The sequence below is a fragment of the Anomalospiza imberbis genome, chromosome 4 (genome assembly GCF_031753505.1).
Source record: "Anomalospiza imberbis isolate Cuckoo-Finch-1a 21T00152 chromosome 4, ASM3175350v1, whole genome shotgun sequence".
Lineage (NCBI taxonomy): Eukaryota > Metazoa > Chordata > Aves > Passeriformes > Viduidae > Anomalospiza > Anomalospiza imberbis.
The window spans coordinates 26,704,433-26,723,152 of NC_089684.1; the positions used below are offsets into that span (position 1 = coordinate 26,704,433).

Consider the following 18,720-nt stretch of genomic DNA (forward strand, 5'->3'; position numbering starts at 1 on the left):
ACTTTTTTCCTACTGCAAAGTTGATGCTGTAATAAGTACCTGACATTCTTTTATTTTTGCAAATATAAAAAATTGATGAAACAATGATAATTATTAAAGTAAAACAAAAGGCAAAACAAGAAAATATTAACATCTGCCTTAGCAATAATATTAATTACAGCATACATAACATGACTGTGCAACTCCATGAGAAAGCACTTCAGCTTTAGTGAAATACAGAGTTGATCATTTTCCCCAATTCTTCCTACTCTAACTTGTCTTCATTATTTCCAGGTTACGAGAATAAATAGAAAAGTATGTGAGAAAAAGTGTTAATCTGCAGTACAAATGCCTTCACCTAAGCAAATTTATGAGATAGGATTAGATCTCTTATAAACAGACCCAGAAATAAAATAACTCATCCACATTGCCCATTCTTTCACTAATCCTCTTTGCAAAGCGCTTTTTGCTACACAACTCAAAAAACCTCTAACTCCAAAAATTAGTGGCAGAAAAATGGGGGGAAAGCAGGAAGAGAGACTATAAAACCATCAACATATTATACAGAGATATTTTAAAGCTTTTGCTTTAAATATTTCTTATTATTTAGCTTTTGCCTTGTAATAGCTTTCGTAGCTTCTTTGACTCAAGAGAACATCATTTCTCTTGTGTACACACAGTGGCTTGCAATGCTGAAAAACCTTTCTTTAACTGTTCCCATAGTAACCAAAACCATTCTTTGTATTTAATTGTTGCCTTTTCAAATATTATCTGTTTTTGTAGCTAGAATCAGTGTGTTCTTTTGCCATCTAAATTACGGATTCCCTGAAGTCTATTAGTCATTCATTATAAATTCAGGTTTGTTTTCATTAATTTGAAATTTAAGGCATTTACTACATTTAAGTATGTAGTATTGCATTCATAAAATAATTCAGGAAGAAGAATGTAGATGTAGCACAAAGCTAGATGTATCAAATATTGTTTTGAACAGGTGAATTTTAATAACTTCAACTTTAAATATGAGGAAAAACAAGCCTGGCTAGAGCTCATATCAAAATTCCCTACCTGAATGACTCCCTTTTTGAACTATGACTCAGCTTGTCATCCATTTCTGTTACATATCTGGACTGAATTCCAAGCCTTGTGAATGTATTCCTGGTTTTAGTTGACGTCTTCAAAAAACATAATTTCTGAGAGAATAAATCACAGAATAATGATTTGCCTGCTTAAGTTTTATTAAATAATCTGGTTTGTATTGGCACTGTATTAATTCTCTAACTTGAATCTACAGCATCGTTAAGAGAACTGCAAGTAGAGAACTTGCAGATAGTATTTGTTATTATTATTACAGATCTTACTTGCATAGTTCCATTTGAAGTCCATCTGATATCAAACACTAGTTTTATGTGTATTTGTTCCAACAACACCAGCACAGGCTTTAGAAAGTAAATAGGTATCTTACTTCTGTTCAGAAGTAACATTTGTTGAACTGTGCTTTCTCACTGACCCATAAATGTTATTTTCTGTCTCCTCCATAAATTATCCCAAACAGAGTTCACTGTTACTTGGACAAGAAAATGAGGAGGTTTTTATCTACCTATTTTAGAGTGCTGAAGCACACTTTGTCAGAACGGACAACAAATAATCAATATAGCAATGTTTATCTAGACTGTATCTGAGACTGTATCTAGACTGAAAATATTTATATAGCACATCCAAATTTTTCCCATCAAATGTATCAATCACTTCTATTTACACCGGTCCAGATAAAGAATACAAAAATAAGATTACAATATTAGATTAAGTTTTAAAAGGTATGACCAAAAAAGGGCCCACAACACAGCCCTATCAATAGGGGGCTCTCGTAGGACAAAGTAACTTGACATCACCTCACCTTTTAGTTCATCTGTTAAAAAGGAATTCTGTTTCCTCTGCTCTGCTTTTAAACTGTGTGCATGTGACCTTTTAGATCAATGCAATTAAAACATCAAGAAATGTATTCTAAAACAAAACAATGCTTTTCATTCTTGGTTCACATAATGTTTATTCCAGGTTGCTTTGTGGCTCTGACTTAAGGTCTCTGTCACTTTGCACCTATGGCTGCCAGGAGAGATGAGCCGTGTTAACTTTGTATGTTCTAAAGCAGCAATCTGGGCACATATAAAAACTGTACATAAATATGCCCATTTTACAAAAGGACATAATAACCGGAAGTGAGGATGGAATGCTCCTGAAAAATCAGTATTGAAAAGTCTGAATAAAGGGCTGGGGATGGAGCAGTAGATCACTACAGAAATTAAAAGAACATTACCAATTTTTGGATGAATACCCTATAGGCTTTCAGCATAAGCAAATGAACAAACAGACAGACAGACAAAGAGCTTTATCAAGAGTATAGTTTATAAGCATGACTAATTAAAACATGGGGAAGTTTACCTCAAAGCTACCTCACTCATTTTTCTCAGTAGCTCCTATCCTAGTAACCTCCTATCTGTCTCCTGCATGTATTGCTCATCACAGGAACTCTCTTGGGATTAGGGGGATGAACTGAACATATAAAACAGCTGATCTGGGAGGAAAAAGGGGTTGTAACCTATCATATTTTGATGTATATCTACTTGCTTTTGAAAACACCGTCTCACACTTACGATGAAAGCATTGGCCTGTTTTTCTTTTCCTGCTTCTATTTTTTGAAGACATTTATAAAAGCTATACACAAGCTGATGCTGTGGGCTGCTGAGAGGAAAGCTCTAAATCTGGATTATTACTAATATTAGGTGGATATATCTGCAATACACTCTGTTACACATTTAATCAATGTAGCAGCAGCAATTTTTTTTTGATGTGCAACAAAAGCTACATACTACTCCCTTTTGTAATGATTAAGAGAGGATTAAAATACCAAAACAAAACAATTGGAGTGAAATCCTACCTCATCCACAAAGAACTAGTAAATGGACCTGGAAGCACATGAAATACTTTGAGCTTCAGCATAGGAAAAGAAAACCAAAAAATATTCTTCCCTCACAAACGTATTTTTAGATGGTGGCTACAGCAGCTATTGCTGATAAAAAGCAGCTGGGCTAGTTCATGTCCTCAGTATAACAAAGCTTAATCCTGCTCCTGGAGCCCAGGAGGAAGAACTTAGATTTGTACTCACTTTGTAACTGTATAAACAGTTTTTGCAGCATTTGGCTCTTTTAAAATCACTCTTACTTGGTGCAACATTTTGTCTTCACGGCTTAATGCTACTGCAATATAATTGCAAATTTATGTCCTAATCCAACTGCACTGAAGCTGCATGTGTCCTAGTGTGATGATGCACAGTCTTTTCACTTTATTTCCTCTGCTTCTTACCTCTCCATTTCCCATATTGCTTTTTCTTGGTTTTTTTTATGCTGTAGGTGTTTTATACATCCCATATGGTGGCCAATGCAGCCAGTGTACGGACTGGTAAAAAAACAGGAGGGTGAAGAGGGGATAAAGAAAGAGCAATAGCACCACTTCTCCATTTTTAGCTATGGTCTTCCAAATCTGCTATCAGTAAATCCATGCAAGTAAAAAAACCATATTCAATACTCACTGCAAACATAGGTTTTGATAGGTTATTAAAAGTACTGCACCTGGGCTATTCATAGATACATTGAAAAATGTACATGGTAGAGAAAGAGGAATATTGCCTCTATTTCTTTGTTACCTCCAGGAAAAAATAAATAAGAACAAAACAAACTGGAGCTAGAGGTGGCAATAAGGAGATTGTTCTTAAAATGATTTCTGTCCCTTCTCTAATATCTCTTTTTTACTCTGCAAAACAGACCAAATCTTGCTCTTAGAAATACTAATATTTAGATTATGCACACTTCTGGAGTATCCCTCTGCATTTAGTTGTTCTAAATAAAAAGCTAACTCCCGCTGATAGTATGTGAAACATAGCATGCAGGTATGGATATTTTTTTCACATAATTCCTTCCCTCTAGGATGCAGCTAATCTCTCAACCTTAAGCACCATGAAGCAGTCTACATATTTTTAAGCAGTATGCTGATTGAACTTACATTTGCTGCAGTGGTATTGCTATTTAAGTCACGATAATACGATTCAAAAGCAGTGTATTTTCTAACAAAGCTAACCCAAATTTAGCCACTGTATAGGATGATGGTTTTCAGGACTGTTCTGCAAAATACCTGGATAATACGATTCAAGAGTAGTGTATTTTATAACAAAGCTAACCCTAATTTAGCCACTGCACAGGATGATGGTTTTCAGGAATGTTCTGCAAAATACCTGGTTTAGAAAACCTCTCAATAAGCCAGTAATAACACCACAACATTACCAGTATTCTTCACCCATTAGACTCAAAGGAATACCTGATAATGCTTTCACTGGATTTCTACAATGAGCTGTGAAACAGCACAGCACAATAGTCCAATAGTTACACCACGCAATGATAAATGCCAATGTACCTCGTTTTTCTGTGACATCCCTCCTTTCCCCACTTCCAATGACAGTAAGAAATGAGAAATGCTGTTCTTTGTTATGCTTCAGAGAAATTATTAAATTACTGTGAAATTGAAACAAATACATTTCTGCTATGCACTTGAACTGCTTTTTCTAGTTTTAATCTACAATATATTTGTCTAACCAAATAAAGTACTTTGCAATCCTAGTATTACATGTACAAGCATATTTTCTTCATATTTTTCATCTTATGATGCTTTAATTGTTCACAAGTAATAACATAGTTGATTAATTTTTGTATTTGATGCTGCAATTATGCTTTGAAATCTAATTTGTAAGAATTCAGGCTGTACCTTAACACAAACACCACAGGCTTCTAAATTAAAAAACAAATGATCCCTTGGTCCCTCCTCCCCCACCACCCCACCCTCATCTCTCCGGCATTTAGATAATGCTACCCCAGACTGATGCTTCTGCTGCACAAAGGTACAGACCCAAACCTGCCCTAATTTCCTTGCAAGAGGATAAAATAAAACCACTGGTCTCAAACACAACTTCAGGTACAGTTTAGTAACAGGCTATGCTTTTACAGACTAGAAAGCATAATTCTGCTTCTGGAGTGGTTCCTAAGACCAAGCACTTCCATTTAAGTTAGTGAAAGCCTGAGTTAAAGAAGTTTAACAACTATATTTGCCCCAATTTTACAGCAAAATAATTTTTGTATACTTTCAAGATTTTGGATATACAAGAAAAATTAATAAAATGGGCATAACTAGTGCTTCTCTCACTCTCCCCACTTGAGTGAAGTGGGCTTGCTCCCAAATCTTTGGTTCTGTACTTTGAAAGCATCTTCCTTTGGTGAAGCTTCACAGCAAATTCTCCTTAGGCAACACCAGGCGTCAAGGTTAACAACAGGAACTAACACTGCCCTCCCAACTGGTGCAGAATGTTACAAGAACCAGTTATTGAAATACAAATTTAAAAACTGGTATATGATCTAATTTTACACTCAGACTGTCAAATAAAAAATAAGTCCAGTAAGGCCATTATTTTGAGGACTATTTGTGCTGCCTCAAATACAAGTGCCTTCATCCCATCCCTTTGAATAGGTGCCTCGTAAATAAAAGCTGTAGATCTCCTTTAATACCTGAAACTGAGGGCATAGCAATGCTTGTCCTGTTCATGTCTATGTTGGACATGAGTTTAGGCTGGAAAAAAATGAAGTCTGTTTTTTCTTTTAAATCCGAAGTGATTTTCTGCATGCCCCACTGTAGCCCTGCCTCTAAAGAACATCATGCCTGAGTGGCTTTGCAGTCATCCCAGCAGAGGATGGTTGTGCTCTTCAGGGCTTAGGCAGGTGCCACGTAAAATAGCAGAAAACTCCATAATTTTATTAGAATAACAAACACTGTGAGTGACTAACACTACAACTTACAATACCAGCTCTTCAGGTGGAGGTGTCCAGATAAAATAATTGATTTTCAATTTCTTAAGCCTGTCTTAAACATCTCTGCCTGCATTATCTATGGTAGCCATCCTCTTCAAGGTTGATTGAACCAAGTATGGTTGTATTTACTTCAACTACATCTCCTTTTAGAATTGTTCCAGACATTAAAGAGTTTTGATATATATAAAAAATAATTTCTATTTCATCACACAGCAAAAATCTCAGCCCAAAATTAAAATTCAAAACTGTGTCTTATGGTTTATTGTTCTAATTGAAATGTACTTGCTAAGAATATTTTGCAATGTATATTGCAATATTTTGCAATATTCAAGGCCATCAGTTTAGAAGAGTTCTTGGTTGCCAAGTGTGAGACTGCCATGTTGGAATTAAGTTGATATTTGTGGTCTGATTTGTAATTCTCAGTTATGCAAATAAAGCAGACACTTCCAGACACCACAGAACATATAGGAGAAAACTTGCACTCTGGAACCCAGTCTATCTTAAGCACCTGGCTATGTATGTATATACGAAAGGCATGTTTTTAAGTAAGTTCTATAACCAAATAGTGAAAAATTACTTATCTTGATGTATTTCTTTTGGGGAAATTTGTGGACATGAAGGACAAGCAAGTAATGTAATTAAAGCTTCCTCTACTGCATAAACACCCAGTGGAGAATGTAGTGATTCACAGAGAACAGAGAAAAGGAGGATGCAAGGGAATGCACAGATTTTCATTTAATTTACAAATTTAAAAAATTTCTCAGATCTGATAAATAAATTGATAATCTTACTCCAAAGGACATTCTTTTTTAGGTTAAAGACCAAAACTAGAATGACTTTATGGTATCATAAACGTACATAATTTAATGTATCTCAATGAAACAAAGTGATCTTGCTGTAGGCAAAGCTGTTTTCTAAATGTCACTGTGATTTGGTGACAATATTTTTCTTATGATAACTTCAGATCTAGTTCAGGAACGGTAGCTGTAGATGCAGTTATGTTGTCCAGTGCTTGGTGTTGAAGCAGGGGACATTTGTATTCCCGATAACTATAAGTGCACTGTCCTTTGTTTGTGCAGTTCAATGTTTTAAATGAGCTTTGGCCACACTCTGTCAAGGTACATTACAGTAACTGGATTTTAACTCTGAAAGTTCTATCCAAATTTTCACCATCTGGTGCTTAGAAACATCATCAGCAAAGTTATAGTTTCTTTTTTTAATTTTTCTTTTTTTTCAATTTTTTTAATGAAGACTAGCTACACAATGATACAATGCACTCATCTTACTTTGCAGTTACAATTACCTCAACTCGAAAGTGCTGTCGTTTTCTTGATCCTCCACATTTTGATTCAAAATGACCTCATTAAGTACCTTGCTTAACATTCCACCCCTGTATCTTTTTCTCAAGTTGAGTTCAGCCACATCAGTAATACTTTAGGGAAATGATTGAAGCATTCATAGTTGATTGTGTATTAGAAACCAAATCTCTTGTCATAGGAAAGAGGAAGTTTTCCAAATAATGACTACACTTGCAAAGGATCAAAGCTTCCTTGGCAGGGCTATAGATAAGATCTATGTAGCACCCTTCCCTCCATCATTCTTCATCATCACAGGACAACTGCCATCATTCCTCTCCCTCCTGCATTATTCACCACCACACAGGAGGAAAAGAGAGGAGCTGAATTACAAAATATTGAAAATACTAAGTACAGTAACTGCAATTAGTCAGTGGCTCTCCAAAACCAGCTTATTCACCATTTGCATCTCATCAAATTAAGCTGTACAGAACTGCTTCATCCCTTGGCTGCAAATAATTGCCTAAGATATTTAAATTTCATTTGTAGATTGCTTTCCTGTCAATCTCTCCTATAAATTGATGGTTGCAGTGACTGAGAGGAACATGAGAACTGATGATACTCCCATTCTATAACCAGATGTAAGGTTTCTTCCATATTCACTTTGCAGTGCAATTATATTTCCTTTACACAACTGTTACCTATAATTGATTTTACAAAATCATTCACATTTTTGCAGTGGCTGAACACAGGGAAAAAAACAGAAACAACAGAGTCTGGTTTCGTTTTCTGTTTTTCCTCAAAGCAAGAAGAAATATGTTACCAATTTGAGCAGCCCAGACAAGAGGCAATGTCAGGTAGTAGTTTCAACTAGTTAGCAGACAATAAAAAAAGTGTAAATACTGTATTTTTACTATTTTCTAAAAAGTTTCCCATTTCAAAGGAGACAGGAATACAGCAAAATAACTTCTTTTCCCATTATGTGCAAAAAGCAATACAGGATGCACAGGAGACCATGTGACAGGCAGCACAGAAGATAGAAATTTTCAGTTCCCCTTCAAGTTGCTATATAGAGCTTAAAAACTAACTAGCAAAATAGATAAAAGAATGCAAAAGTAGACCACTGACAGCATAAACACACTGTTTATGTTTACTCCATTTCAAATTGGATATAAATGCTACCTCTCCTACCTATTATCACTAAAATGCAGTGGTGGAGAGTATACTGCAATCCAGCTGATGTCTCAGGTTTTTCAGCTGGGCTGGAACCACACCTTTTGAAGTATGGTCTTTCCAGAGCAACATTGGGCATTCCTATTCTTTTCTGCCTTTTCTCCCCCAAAGAGTGACATATGCTTCCATCGCCCATTGTCCAAATCATCCACAAACAAAGAGTACACTCATCTTTTATCTGCTTTTCCAAACAAGCGTGAAAAGTGTTCCTGTTTCACATCACTGAAATATGCCTTTTTGAAAGGACTGCCACAGCAGACAGGAATCGTGATGTGGACACCACTGCCTGACAACCCAGCTGTTTTAGAGACCATGTTTCACATCATCACTGAGGGGCTGTAAGGACTAAAATGGCATTTGAGACAGGCAAATGTGATTTTTAAGGCCACAGAAGGACTTTGCTATGAGATAAGCACAGGATGGAGTGGCAGGGTGGCCTGGTTCCAGGCCTGGCACATCATAGGTAACGCATTCAGATAAGGGTTCCAACACTGACAAACTGTGGAGAAGCATGTACACATATTGCTGGTATCACCTCAACCCCTTGTTTACACTTTAATTCAGGCAGAAGCATCTCTCAATAACAGGATAAAGCAGAAGCATCAAAAATTACAGATGTAATATAAGATCACTTGCTTTGAGGGGAAAGAAAATCTTCCCTGGGATTTATCAAAAATGCAAAAAAAAAATTACAGTGAAAAAAAATGAAAGGAAAATCCACAACTGATTAAGTGAAGAAAAATACATAAACAGCTTGGTTTGAACTTCCTTTGAAAGGAATTAGGCAAGGCTGCAAGAGTCAAAAAAGATTACCAGTCTTCTGATGTAACAATTATATGCCTAAAACTTGAAATTCTGAGAAAGGAAAAAGGCTCCTAAATTTTGGAATATGCTTATTGCAGCTAATAAATTCAGTCTATATATGCTATATATATGCACCAAAATCTTCCTAGATTCCCATCTGTATCAGTAGTGAAATCCTGGGTTAGCATCTGCACTAAACAGTGCTGTACAGAATGGCATTAGAGCTGTGACTCTCCCCCTTAGCAGCCTGTTTCCACCAGCAAGCACCCAGGTAGTCACTGTGATTTCAAGAAGCTTTCTCATGTATTTGATCTCACACTTAAGAAACTTGCTCAGGTAAGTACAGTTACAAGGTACAAGTGAAACAGCTTTGGCACAGACAGAATATTGAAAAGACTCACTGCATAGGCTCATTGAGAGGTTTACCAGAAAAAAAACAACTTGATCTTAAGAGTCTGAAGAACTGTCAAATGATCAGTGACATTTAAAATCATAAAATAAAAGCACTGACTATATTTGAGTTGGAAGGAACTTTTAAAGGCCACCTTATCCAATCCTTCTGCAATAAGCAGAGACACCTTCAGCTAGATCAGGTTGCTCAGAGCCCCATCCAACATCGCTTTAATGTTTCCACAGATGGGGAATCGATGACTTCTCTGGGCTACATGCTCCAGTGTTTCACCATCCTCACTGTAAAAGACTCCTTCCTTAGATCCAGTCTGAATTTACCTTCTTTCAGTTTAAAAACATTGCCACTCATCCTATCATATTTCTAGGCTCTTCATCTACAAATCTCTCCTAAAACTCAGGAAAATATTTCTGACATGAAAAAGAGTTGTCAAATTACTGTGTCTGCTTCATGACATAACAAGATCTGTAGTTCTAAGAACACTTTAACAGCAAATAATACCTGTAAGTAAAAATCAAAATCAGAAATATGACAGCAGCTGAAGTACTAATGCACAAACCACCTCTAAATTAGCCAGCTCAGAGGGTTGCATGTTGCCATCACGATTCTGAACTGCAGGGCAGTCATATCCAAAGAAACACATCAAATGAAGCACACACCTATCAGCTTAACTTTAAATCTGATTAAAAAATGGTGCACCTGAACTTCACTATACTTTTTTCATGCACTAGTAGCACATGAATGATTTTCTGTATTTACCTATGAACATCACACAGCAGAAGAACATTGTCTGCTCCAAGACTCGTTTGTCTTTAGACACTTCTTTTTCCACACTGCCCCTTCTAGGATGACCTTTCAGCCCTGGCGTTTGCCCAGTGATGCAGAAGCTAAGTTGATTTAAAGCATAACATACAGTTCCCTGGGCCATGCATCCTCTCCCATGCTGCCTTGTAAGAACTTGAAACTGAATTGAGGATTCCTCATGCCATTGCTCTGTGCCAGATCTGATTTATTTATATTAGAATTCAGATAGGAAGGACTAAAATTAGGACTCTGTAAGCAGAATTCACTGTTCAAAATGTTCCAATTGTTTTAGCATCTGGGCACCTTTGAGAACAACTGACTGATGTATCACTATGGCAACACAAAGAGGCCTCAGTAATTTGAACTAATAAGACAACAAGAGGTTTTTAAGGCTTTTATTTCTACAAAACATAGCAAAGCTAATGCAACATCCTAGACAAAGTGGAGGACTGAGAAAACAAAATAAGGAAGAGCTCACATTTCCTTTTTGTCACCCTAACCTCACACTGACCATTGATTTTTCTGCCTCAATGCCTGTTGTGGAGTGGAAAGGCAAAAACCAAAGGTGTGCTCTTCCTCTTGCCAAATCCATTCCTGGTGAATAATTGAGGTAGGGATTTTGCCCAGTGAACATGCAACAAGTCAGCAATTACCTGGGTATCACTATGAAATTACTCTCTGATGAAACAGTTTGAGCTTCCAAGAAAAAATACAGGGTGGGGGGGAAAAATTGGCCCTTTACTCCTGCAATCCTGATAAGAACTTATCACGGACACTTAAAATCTCGTTAAGATTTGCTGCTACCACTTCTGGCACCATTTGCTGCTTACAAAAAAAATACATTAGGCAAATACATTATTTAAAGCCACTAAACAGTTTCTTTCTAAAACAAAATAACATCATTAATCAAGTATTATACAAGTAGCATTAAGAGCTTTTTCTTTTTTTTCCCTGCCCAGTCTTCACCGCTTCTTGTGTCCTGAATGTCTTGGATGTAATTTTACTGTGCCATACAAGAGAATTATTTTTAGCTATTTGTAACTGTTTAACATTTTATTACCATTAATATGCATTTTATCTGGTTTGGATTACAGACTTTCTTATGTAGCTTTAGAAAGCATTAGTTATTTTAAACACACTCTGTTCTGTAGGGCCTGAAGGCAGAAACTAGTCCCTACAGGAACTCGATGGCTGGCTACTGCTTAGCCCTCTGTGATATGCATGATTTTTTGGACATGCAAGTCAAAACCATATAGGTACACAAAGATAAGTGTCACCAGAGGACACAAGGAAAAACGACGCACCACAGATTTGGTCACCATGAAGAGACTAATTTATTTTTTCTGACTCCAATCATTTGTAGTTCTCAAAAGGTGCCAGTGGATTGGAAGGTGAACATGCCACCTCTCCAAACGACACTGGACAAACTACCAGTCTATCAAATTTCTCCGCCTCTATGAAAGAATGCAAAACAATAGGTTGTTTACAGAAAGTTGCGTGAGAAAATTCTCTACAAGAATGTAAATTCAGAAGGCTTTAGAAAATCCTAAGAAATCAGGGCGACAGATAAGTATAAAAATCCAAGCATCAATGTTGTTTTCCACATGATTGAGTATCAATAACTATAATCCACACATGTAGATACATGGAGTCTGCATTCCAGTCAATGGAATTCAACAAACACCAAAGGCATGTTTGCATTGGAGACAGATGACACTGGGATACTTAGCCACAGGAATTAGGATCTGTTTTGCTTCCATTAACTGGATATGAAGAAAGCTATCTGCATGTAGAAAGCACAGGGTGACATACAAGATCAGTATGCTGATATTTCATTCATAATGCTGGAGATTTTCCTGAAGCTGCATATTTTCACTTCCTTACAATTACTTTGAAGGTTTCTACAAAATTGCAAACTTTTTTCAGCAAGATGGTTCTGTTTAATTTCAAATATACTTGTCATAAATGTTGGCTTAAAGACGCTTATGCACTAACACAGTTTCAGATGGACAAGTGCAAAGAGATTTAATCTGTTTAAGCACCATCTTGTTCTTCATTGAAAGAATTCCAGAGCCACAGGTAGTATTTTTAAACTTTAGTATTGGAAGAGTAGCAGAGGTTAGAGCATGTTTCTGAGACCTCAGAGTGCTTAGGAAAAGTTATGTCTATGTTCTTAGAACGTAACACTAATCAGGTTGTAAAAAAAAAAAAAAAAACCTAAATAAACCAAAAATCTGGTAGGTGGCTTCATTCAGCACATGCTCAACAGATATTAGAGTTACTTACTTTGAATTCATAAGAGAATCTCATCACAGTTGATGAAAAAGCCAATCAAACAACAGTGCAGGTTCTATGTTGTTCTATGCTGCTTTGAACTAACCAGAAAGATTATTCTGGATTTCAGCACAGTATTTTACAGTCCATTGCCATTCCAATCTCTTGATAATCAGAGAACTACACAACAGAAGCACTACAACAATTAGATGCCCACAGCATTTTAAACACAAGGTCCTTGCACTAATACCTAGACAGTAGGTAACATACTGTGTTACATTTTAAGTGCAGGTAGTCTAGATGAAATGGGTTTATCACCACATTGAAAAAGATACCACAGCCAGATACAGACTTAAGTTATAGATCTGCAGCAAGATCAAAACCCATCTAATCTACTCTAATCCACCAGTGGTGTTTTGGAAGTTTCGGGGATTTTGGGGATGTGAGGGGATGTTTTAATTTTCTTACAGTAATAGGCATGTAAGCCAGGACTCCACAGACAATTTTAAAGCTAAGCTTGTACATACCAAGAGAAGCAGAAAACTAAACATAAATGAACAAAAATCATGTTATCCATTGTCATATTTTTAATACCTTCCACACTTTAAAAGGCACAGACCTCAAGTTTGTGTTATGATAAAGCCTTACAATTGTGTTTTCTTTCTTTTCATGAAAACACAATTACTTTTACTCTCCAAGGACTCAATCATTAAGAAATAACCATCCTGCCTGGTATTGCAAGGCAAATGTTACCACACACTCTGATTTTCATCTAATGCAAGATAACAAAATACACTATAATTAAGTAAACAAAATGTCCCCAGAAGAACGCACTACCACACTTTTGAAGATGCCTCTTGTGCTACAGAGGTAAAATGGTCACTGGAAAATACTGAAATATAGCAGATGAGCTGAGCATTTACAAATCACCTTTTTTATAAAAAACAACTACTTGCAAGAACGAAAGGACTATTTGAATAAAAAGAATCAGCTTATCAAACCTGTTTAAAAGTCAGTTTCTCAGCATATAAAGCATATCTCATTCCCTCTATATATATATCATCACCAAAGTCTTGGGAAAAAATGTAGGCTAATGAACAAAAGCAGCAGCTTAGCCTCAGGCTAGTTTCTATTTTTGGAAACACCTATGAAAGCCTCGATGAAAGAGAAAGGAGGGTGCATATGCATATCCATGAGAAGGAATCCGGCCTGGTGCTTAAAATGCACTTGTAAAAGATCATGTTATTTGAATAACTCACTGTTTGGACACATCAGGCATTATCATCTGTTCTTTTTTCCTTGTATCCACTGTTGTCTCTACAGGGGTGAGTACTACAGCAGCACATGACACTATTGATTGGCATGAATCTTCCCGGCACACTGCAAAGATAAAAAGTATCAGTGTTAAACAGCGAACTCAGTTTGCACTTGAAAGGAAGGAAAAAATAGAAGAAAAAATCTATTCATACTGTGATAAATACAAATGCAAATAATTAATTAGGCTTCACTGTGGTCACATGCAATGAAAATGACATTATTTTTCACATTTCCTAACGTGCTTACTTTGCACATTTTTTGCCATTGATTGATCATTCACTAAGTTTTACCTAGCACAAGATCTGCTGTCAGTCTACTCTAGCTCATCGGTGTGTTTCAGTCCTAAAAGGACTTCTATTTCATAAATGACATCAGAGTATGATTCATTTCTTACTTATTTTTCATCACAGACTGAAAATAAGGGTGAAAATAATAAGTGGTTTCCAGGCAAACCTCCCACTTTCAAAAATTTTAGAATTTTATAAGAAAATAGATGTAAGAAAATCTAGTTAGTGATTTATTTTTCACTTTTAACTGTTATGACTCATTTTACTCCAAAAGGCCAAATCCAAACGGTCTAGAAGTGATATCTGATATGCTGACTCATGCTTTCTTTTAATAAAAATTGTATCTGTATTACTGTGCTGAATGTTACAACTTAGACAGTATTTAGAGCTAGAAGAATGATCACGAACTTGAGCTGAGCATTTGGCTCAAATAGAACTAATAAATTAATATCTAAAAGTTTCTGATCTCTGAACAGACAATTATATATATTACAATTCATAAAAATTCTTAAAATGTAAATTTTAAGTGTCGCTAGTAATTCAGCTTTTAGCAGTGACCACTCCTACTGATTTTGAAGCTATAGATTTCATTAACAGCCAAGGCATGAAACAAATGAAAGCTGGAATTAAGAGTTGGTTTCATTGAACAAAGCATGACAGCTTCTTATCTTACATTTGGTACTTTAATGTATTATATACAAGCAAGAATAAATGTGGGGGCCTGTGTTTAAACAGAAAGACACGCAGTATTTTATAACATACAGAGCTCTTTCATACATAGTGAACACGTGCCCACAGAGCCAATAACATAGCCTGTAAAACCAGAATGACTGTGGAAAATTCTGAGCAATTCAAAACCAGAAAGAACACATATCACAAGTACATACATTTATGCAAGACTGGCACAGCTGGGAACACTGAACTGTTAAATTGATTTATTATTATTCCGTTCTCTGAATCACGTGCCCCCTTATTGCCCACGGACAACATACCTCTGGCATAGCCTATCCTCCCCTTACAAAAGAAGCAAAACTGGAGCAAAAGTCCATCCATCTTGACCTGACTGGGTCAAGAACAGCCAACTGTGCCATTTTACCTCAAGGGCACGAATTACCTTCAGCTCATACTCAGCACATACCAACAGGACACGCTGGTGCTCCACAAACACCCTGAAACACCAACAGGAACAGGTCATGTCGGGGCTGGATTATTTCTACAAAGGGCTTGTTTTGCTTTCTGAGCAGTTCTGAGCCATTCAGCAAGCAGCACAATTGGCTGGAACACAGGCAGCTCTGTCAGGAAGAAAACCTTTTGGGGAGTGCTTGTAGTTGCATTTAATTAATCTGATGTTTTCCAGCATTGTTTATGTTTGTGCTTTAAATATTAATGCACACACTGTGCTAAGTGACTAAGCCACCTAAGATGCCCAGTATCTTACCTTACCTTCCTTTTTTCTTTGGAACCAGCATTACTCAATACTTTGTCACTATCATAGACACACATGTCCAAAAGACAGTCATACACAAAGAGAGCTTGCTATATTGACTGCAGGCATGCAAGCAGGATTTCTGTTACAGCTTGATGCATAACGGAGTAAGATGAAACTAATGCAAAATACATTGAACTAAAGAGACAGCATAAGAAAAATGGAATTTTTGGTGATTTTTACATCCTACTATATTATGTACAACCAGCACACCATCTACTAGCACGATTCTGTTTGGTAGGCACCAAGTAATTTACAAAACAGTATTTTCTCATTACAACCAGTGACTATGTGCAAAAACGAACATTTATGTCTCTCTGTCTCTCTATTTAGTCAAAGAATTGCCAAAAAATAGGCTTGTCATAGTGCACCTGTGATATTCAGCACCTGAATTTTAATCAGAAGCATTGATAAAACAGAGCATAAAGGATGAAGCAAATGCATATTTTTCTTCAGAAGACCTGTATTAATCCTAGAGTATCAAGTTATTACTTCAGAATTCATAAAAGGTCTGGTGACAAGCATCACAGGGGAGGGTTTCCTTAGATCAGGCACTGTCCACCAGAGCAGCTACAAAAAATGATAAAAGAGGGTTTCACAAGTAACAAAGAAGACACTGCAAGTCTCCCACTCTTTACAGAAAATTCATTAATGAATAAAACTGAGAAATTGCTTGTGTTTAATAATTAATGCTATACAGGTGTTGTATAATCCCCTAATTTACAGCTGAAGACAAACCTAGCGGTCATCCAGTGACTGCAGCTCATGGAATGTATTATCCCCCCATTCTAGACAGCAATACTCTTTGGTCTCGCTTTTGAAAATCACCGCAATTCCTCCTTTTTATCTCAACTCTCTGTGCACAGTCTTAAGTCGTTATGGGACAGTATAATTAACTAAAATGTCATGAAGTACTGATGGCACAGCAGCAAGTAATTTTCACCTACTGAAGTGTATGCTCTTACTATCTGTTCATAACCTTCATTAAAATAATGAGAATATGCTTGAATGTGGACACTCAACTTTAACACTGATGGGGATGGGCATGGGCATTGTTTTACTTAAGACTGCATTTCACATTCCAAACTCAACTTTTATATGTAGCTTCATTTCTACAACTTCATTTTTTAATCTACAAGTGGCTTATGTTACCCCAAAAAAGACCATTCATGACATCTATATGTCTGTAGTCTTTATGAATTGAAATCTGTTCAACCCTCAAAATATCACAAACATTAGAAAAACAATTACTCTACGGGATCGCTCCTTTTAATCATAAATCTTCTCGCGCATCAAACTTGCTCCTCAACTTCCAGCAAGAAATTAAAAATTTAGTCTTCCCACACAAATTGCTAAGGAAAGCAGAATTTTCAGTCATCTGAGTTAGTGCTTGGCAAAATCATCAATGTAATCAGCTGTCTCAGCCTACTATCTTATTCCTGATGCAGAATGGTGGAAAAAACTGTACAAGTTATCAACAAGGGGAGAAATCAGCCAGCTTTATACTACTCGTAGCAGTTTCTTTAAGAAACTAACATTTAGTATCTCAGAAAGTGTTATACACTGAATACCTTCAGAAAAAAGAAAAGCAATTTGCATGCAAGTGAGATGGTATTTTTCAGTCCTTTATTCTCAATTCAACCATTACACGAACAAGCTAATAACTGTAGTGAAATAACACAACCAGAGGAATATTTGTGTTATCATTACAGAAACATATTTTTCTTAGTGAAACAAAAGACACTACCTACAAATTACAAGTCATGTAAAGGAGAGCTGGACAGAAGGGGAAAACAAACAGTCTTAGCTTCATGGACTACTATTATAAAAGATCTGTACTACTTTTGAAGCTGCACAGTTTCTCCCCAGATCCTTTGGTTTAATGATGCATGCAGCTTGTTTTCTTCCATCGCCAAGTGTTTTAAAAGTACCCCATATATTTATCACTAGGAATGCTGGCTTGGATTTACTCTAGCTGGTTTAGGCAGTCCCAGAACATCATTCACTATCAAAACAGATCTTTACATCTGGAGAAGAAAAACATTAGGTTTTTCTTTATTTGCTGCTTCTTTCAAGAACAATGAGAATGACTAATTAAACATTTTTTCTCCTACTTTGAACCAACCAGTGAAAAAATTTTAATTCCCTAAATAGCAGGACAATAGGAAGCCTTCAACAGCTACTGAATGTGTTTCTCCAGAGAATAAAAAGATTTTAAAGCTCTAAGGATGTAATTTACATCATCTATTTCAAACACTTAATTGTACACACTTCCCCCATCCCCTTTTTTTTAACTGAGGAGAAAGAAAATCTGGTTATCACTGCTAGCTATCAAAAAAAGTCTCCCTTGACACGATGCAAGATGAAATTAGCAGCAAGTACTACCTGCCTAGAGAAAATAGAAGGGAAATGTTCATATGCAGTGTGCAATGAAGCATAAGGGAATCATGACACAGGGAGATGAAAACAGTGAAGTATTTCTGGATTTCAGAAATCTGGGCACTTATCCTGACAATCCAAATTATTTACATTTATGCCTATGAAGTTTAAAATTATCAGCTCTCATCATTCAACAGACAGATCAAATCTGGAAACAGACACTGTTTTAAACCAAAAATCCTTTTGCTTTGGTAAAAAACTAAGCAAGCAGCCAGGAGCATGTAAGGCACTAAATGCTTTACCCTGAAAGATCAGTCAGCTGCCACTGTAAGAGACAGGGGATTGGAGCATGAGGGAGTAACATCTGGATGCCAAGTATCCAATCCCACACCCCTTTTACTACCAGGCCAGACATTATGTTTTAATAACTCTGGAACACCAAGTCTCACTGCAGGCACTGAGAACACTTTGGCACATGGTTTCCTAAATACCTCTCTGCCATGAAAAGGCTCAGGAAATGAGTCACCCTCTGAGGTGCTCCGAACAAAGG

The 18,720-nt window shown here is 36.5% G+C and overlaps 1 protein-coding gene across 14 annotated transcripts in view; it reads right to left on the reverse strand.

The window, feature by feature from the left end:
• The window catches only part of CCSER1 (coiled-coil serine rich protein 1), a 627,741-nt gene that overhangs the window by 437,943 nt on the left and 171,078 nt on the right, over window positions 1–18,720 (reverse strand). For all 14 annotated transcript variants that reach the window (XM_068187575.1, XM_068187574.1, XM_068187578.1 and 11 more), the window contains exon 5: window positions 13,961–14,081. In XM_068187575.1, coding sequence (XP_068043676.1) covers window positions 13,961–14,081 — 121 coding nt within the window. The remainder of the gene's footprint in view (window positions 1–13,960; window positions 14,082–18,720) is intronic.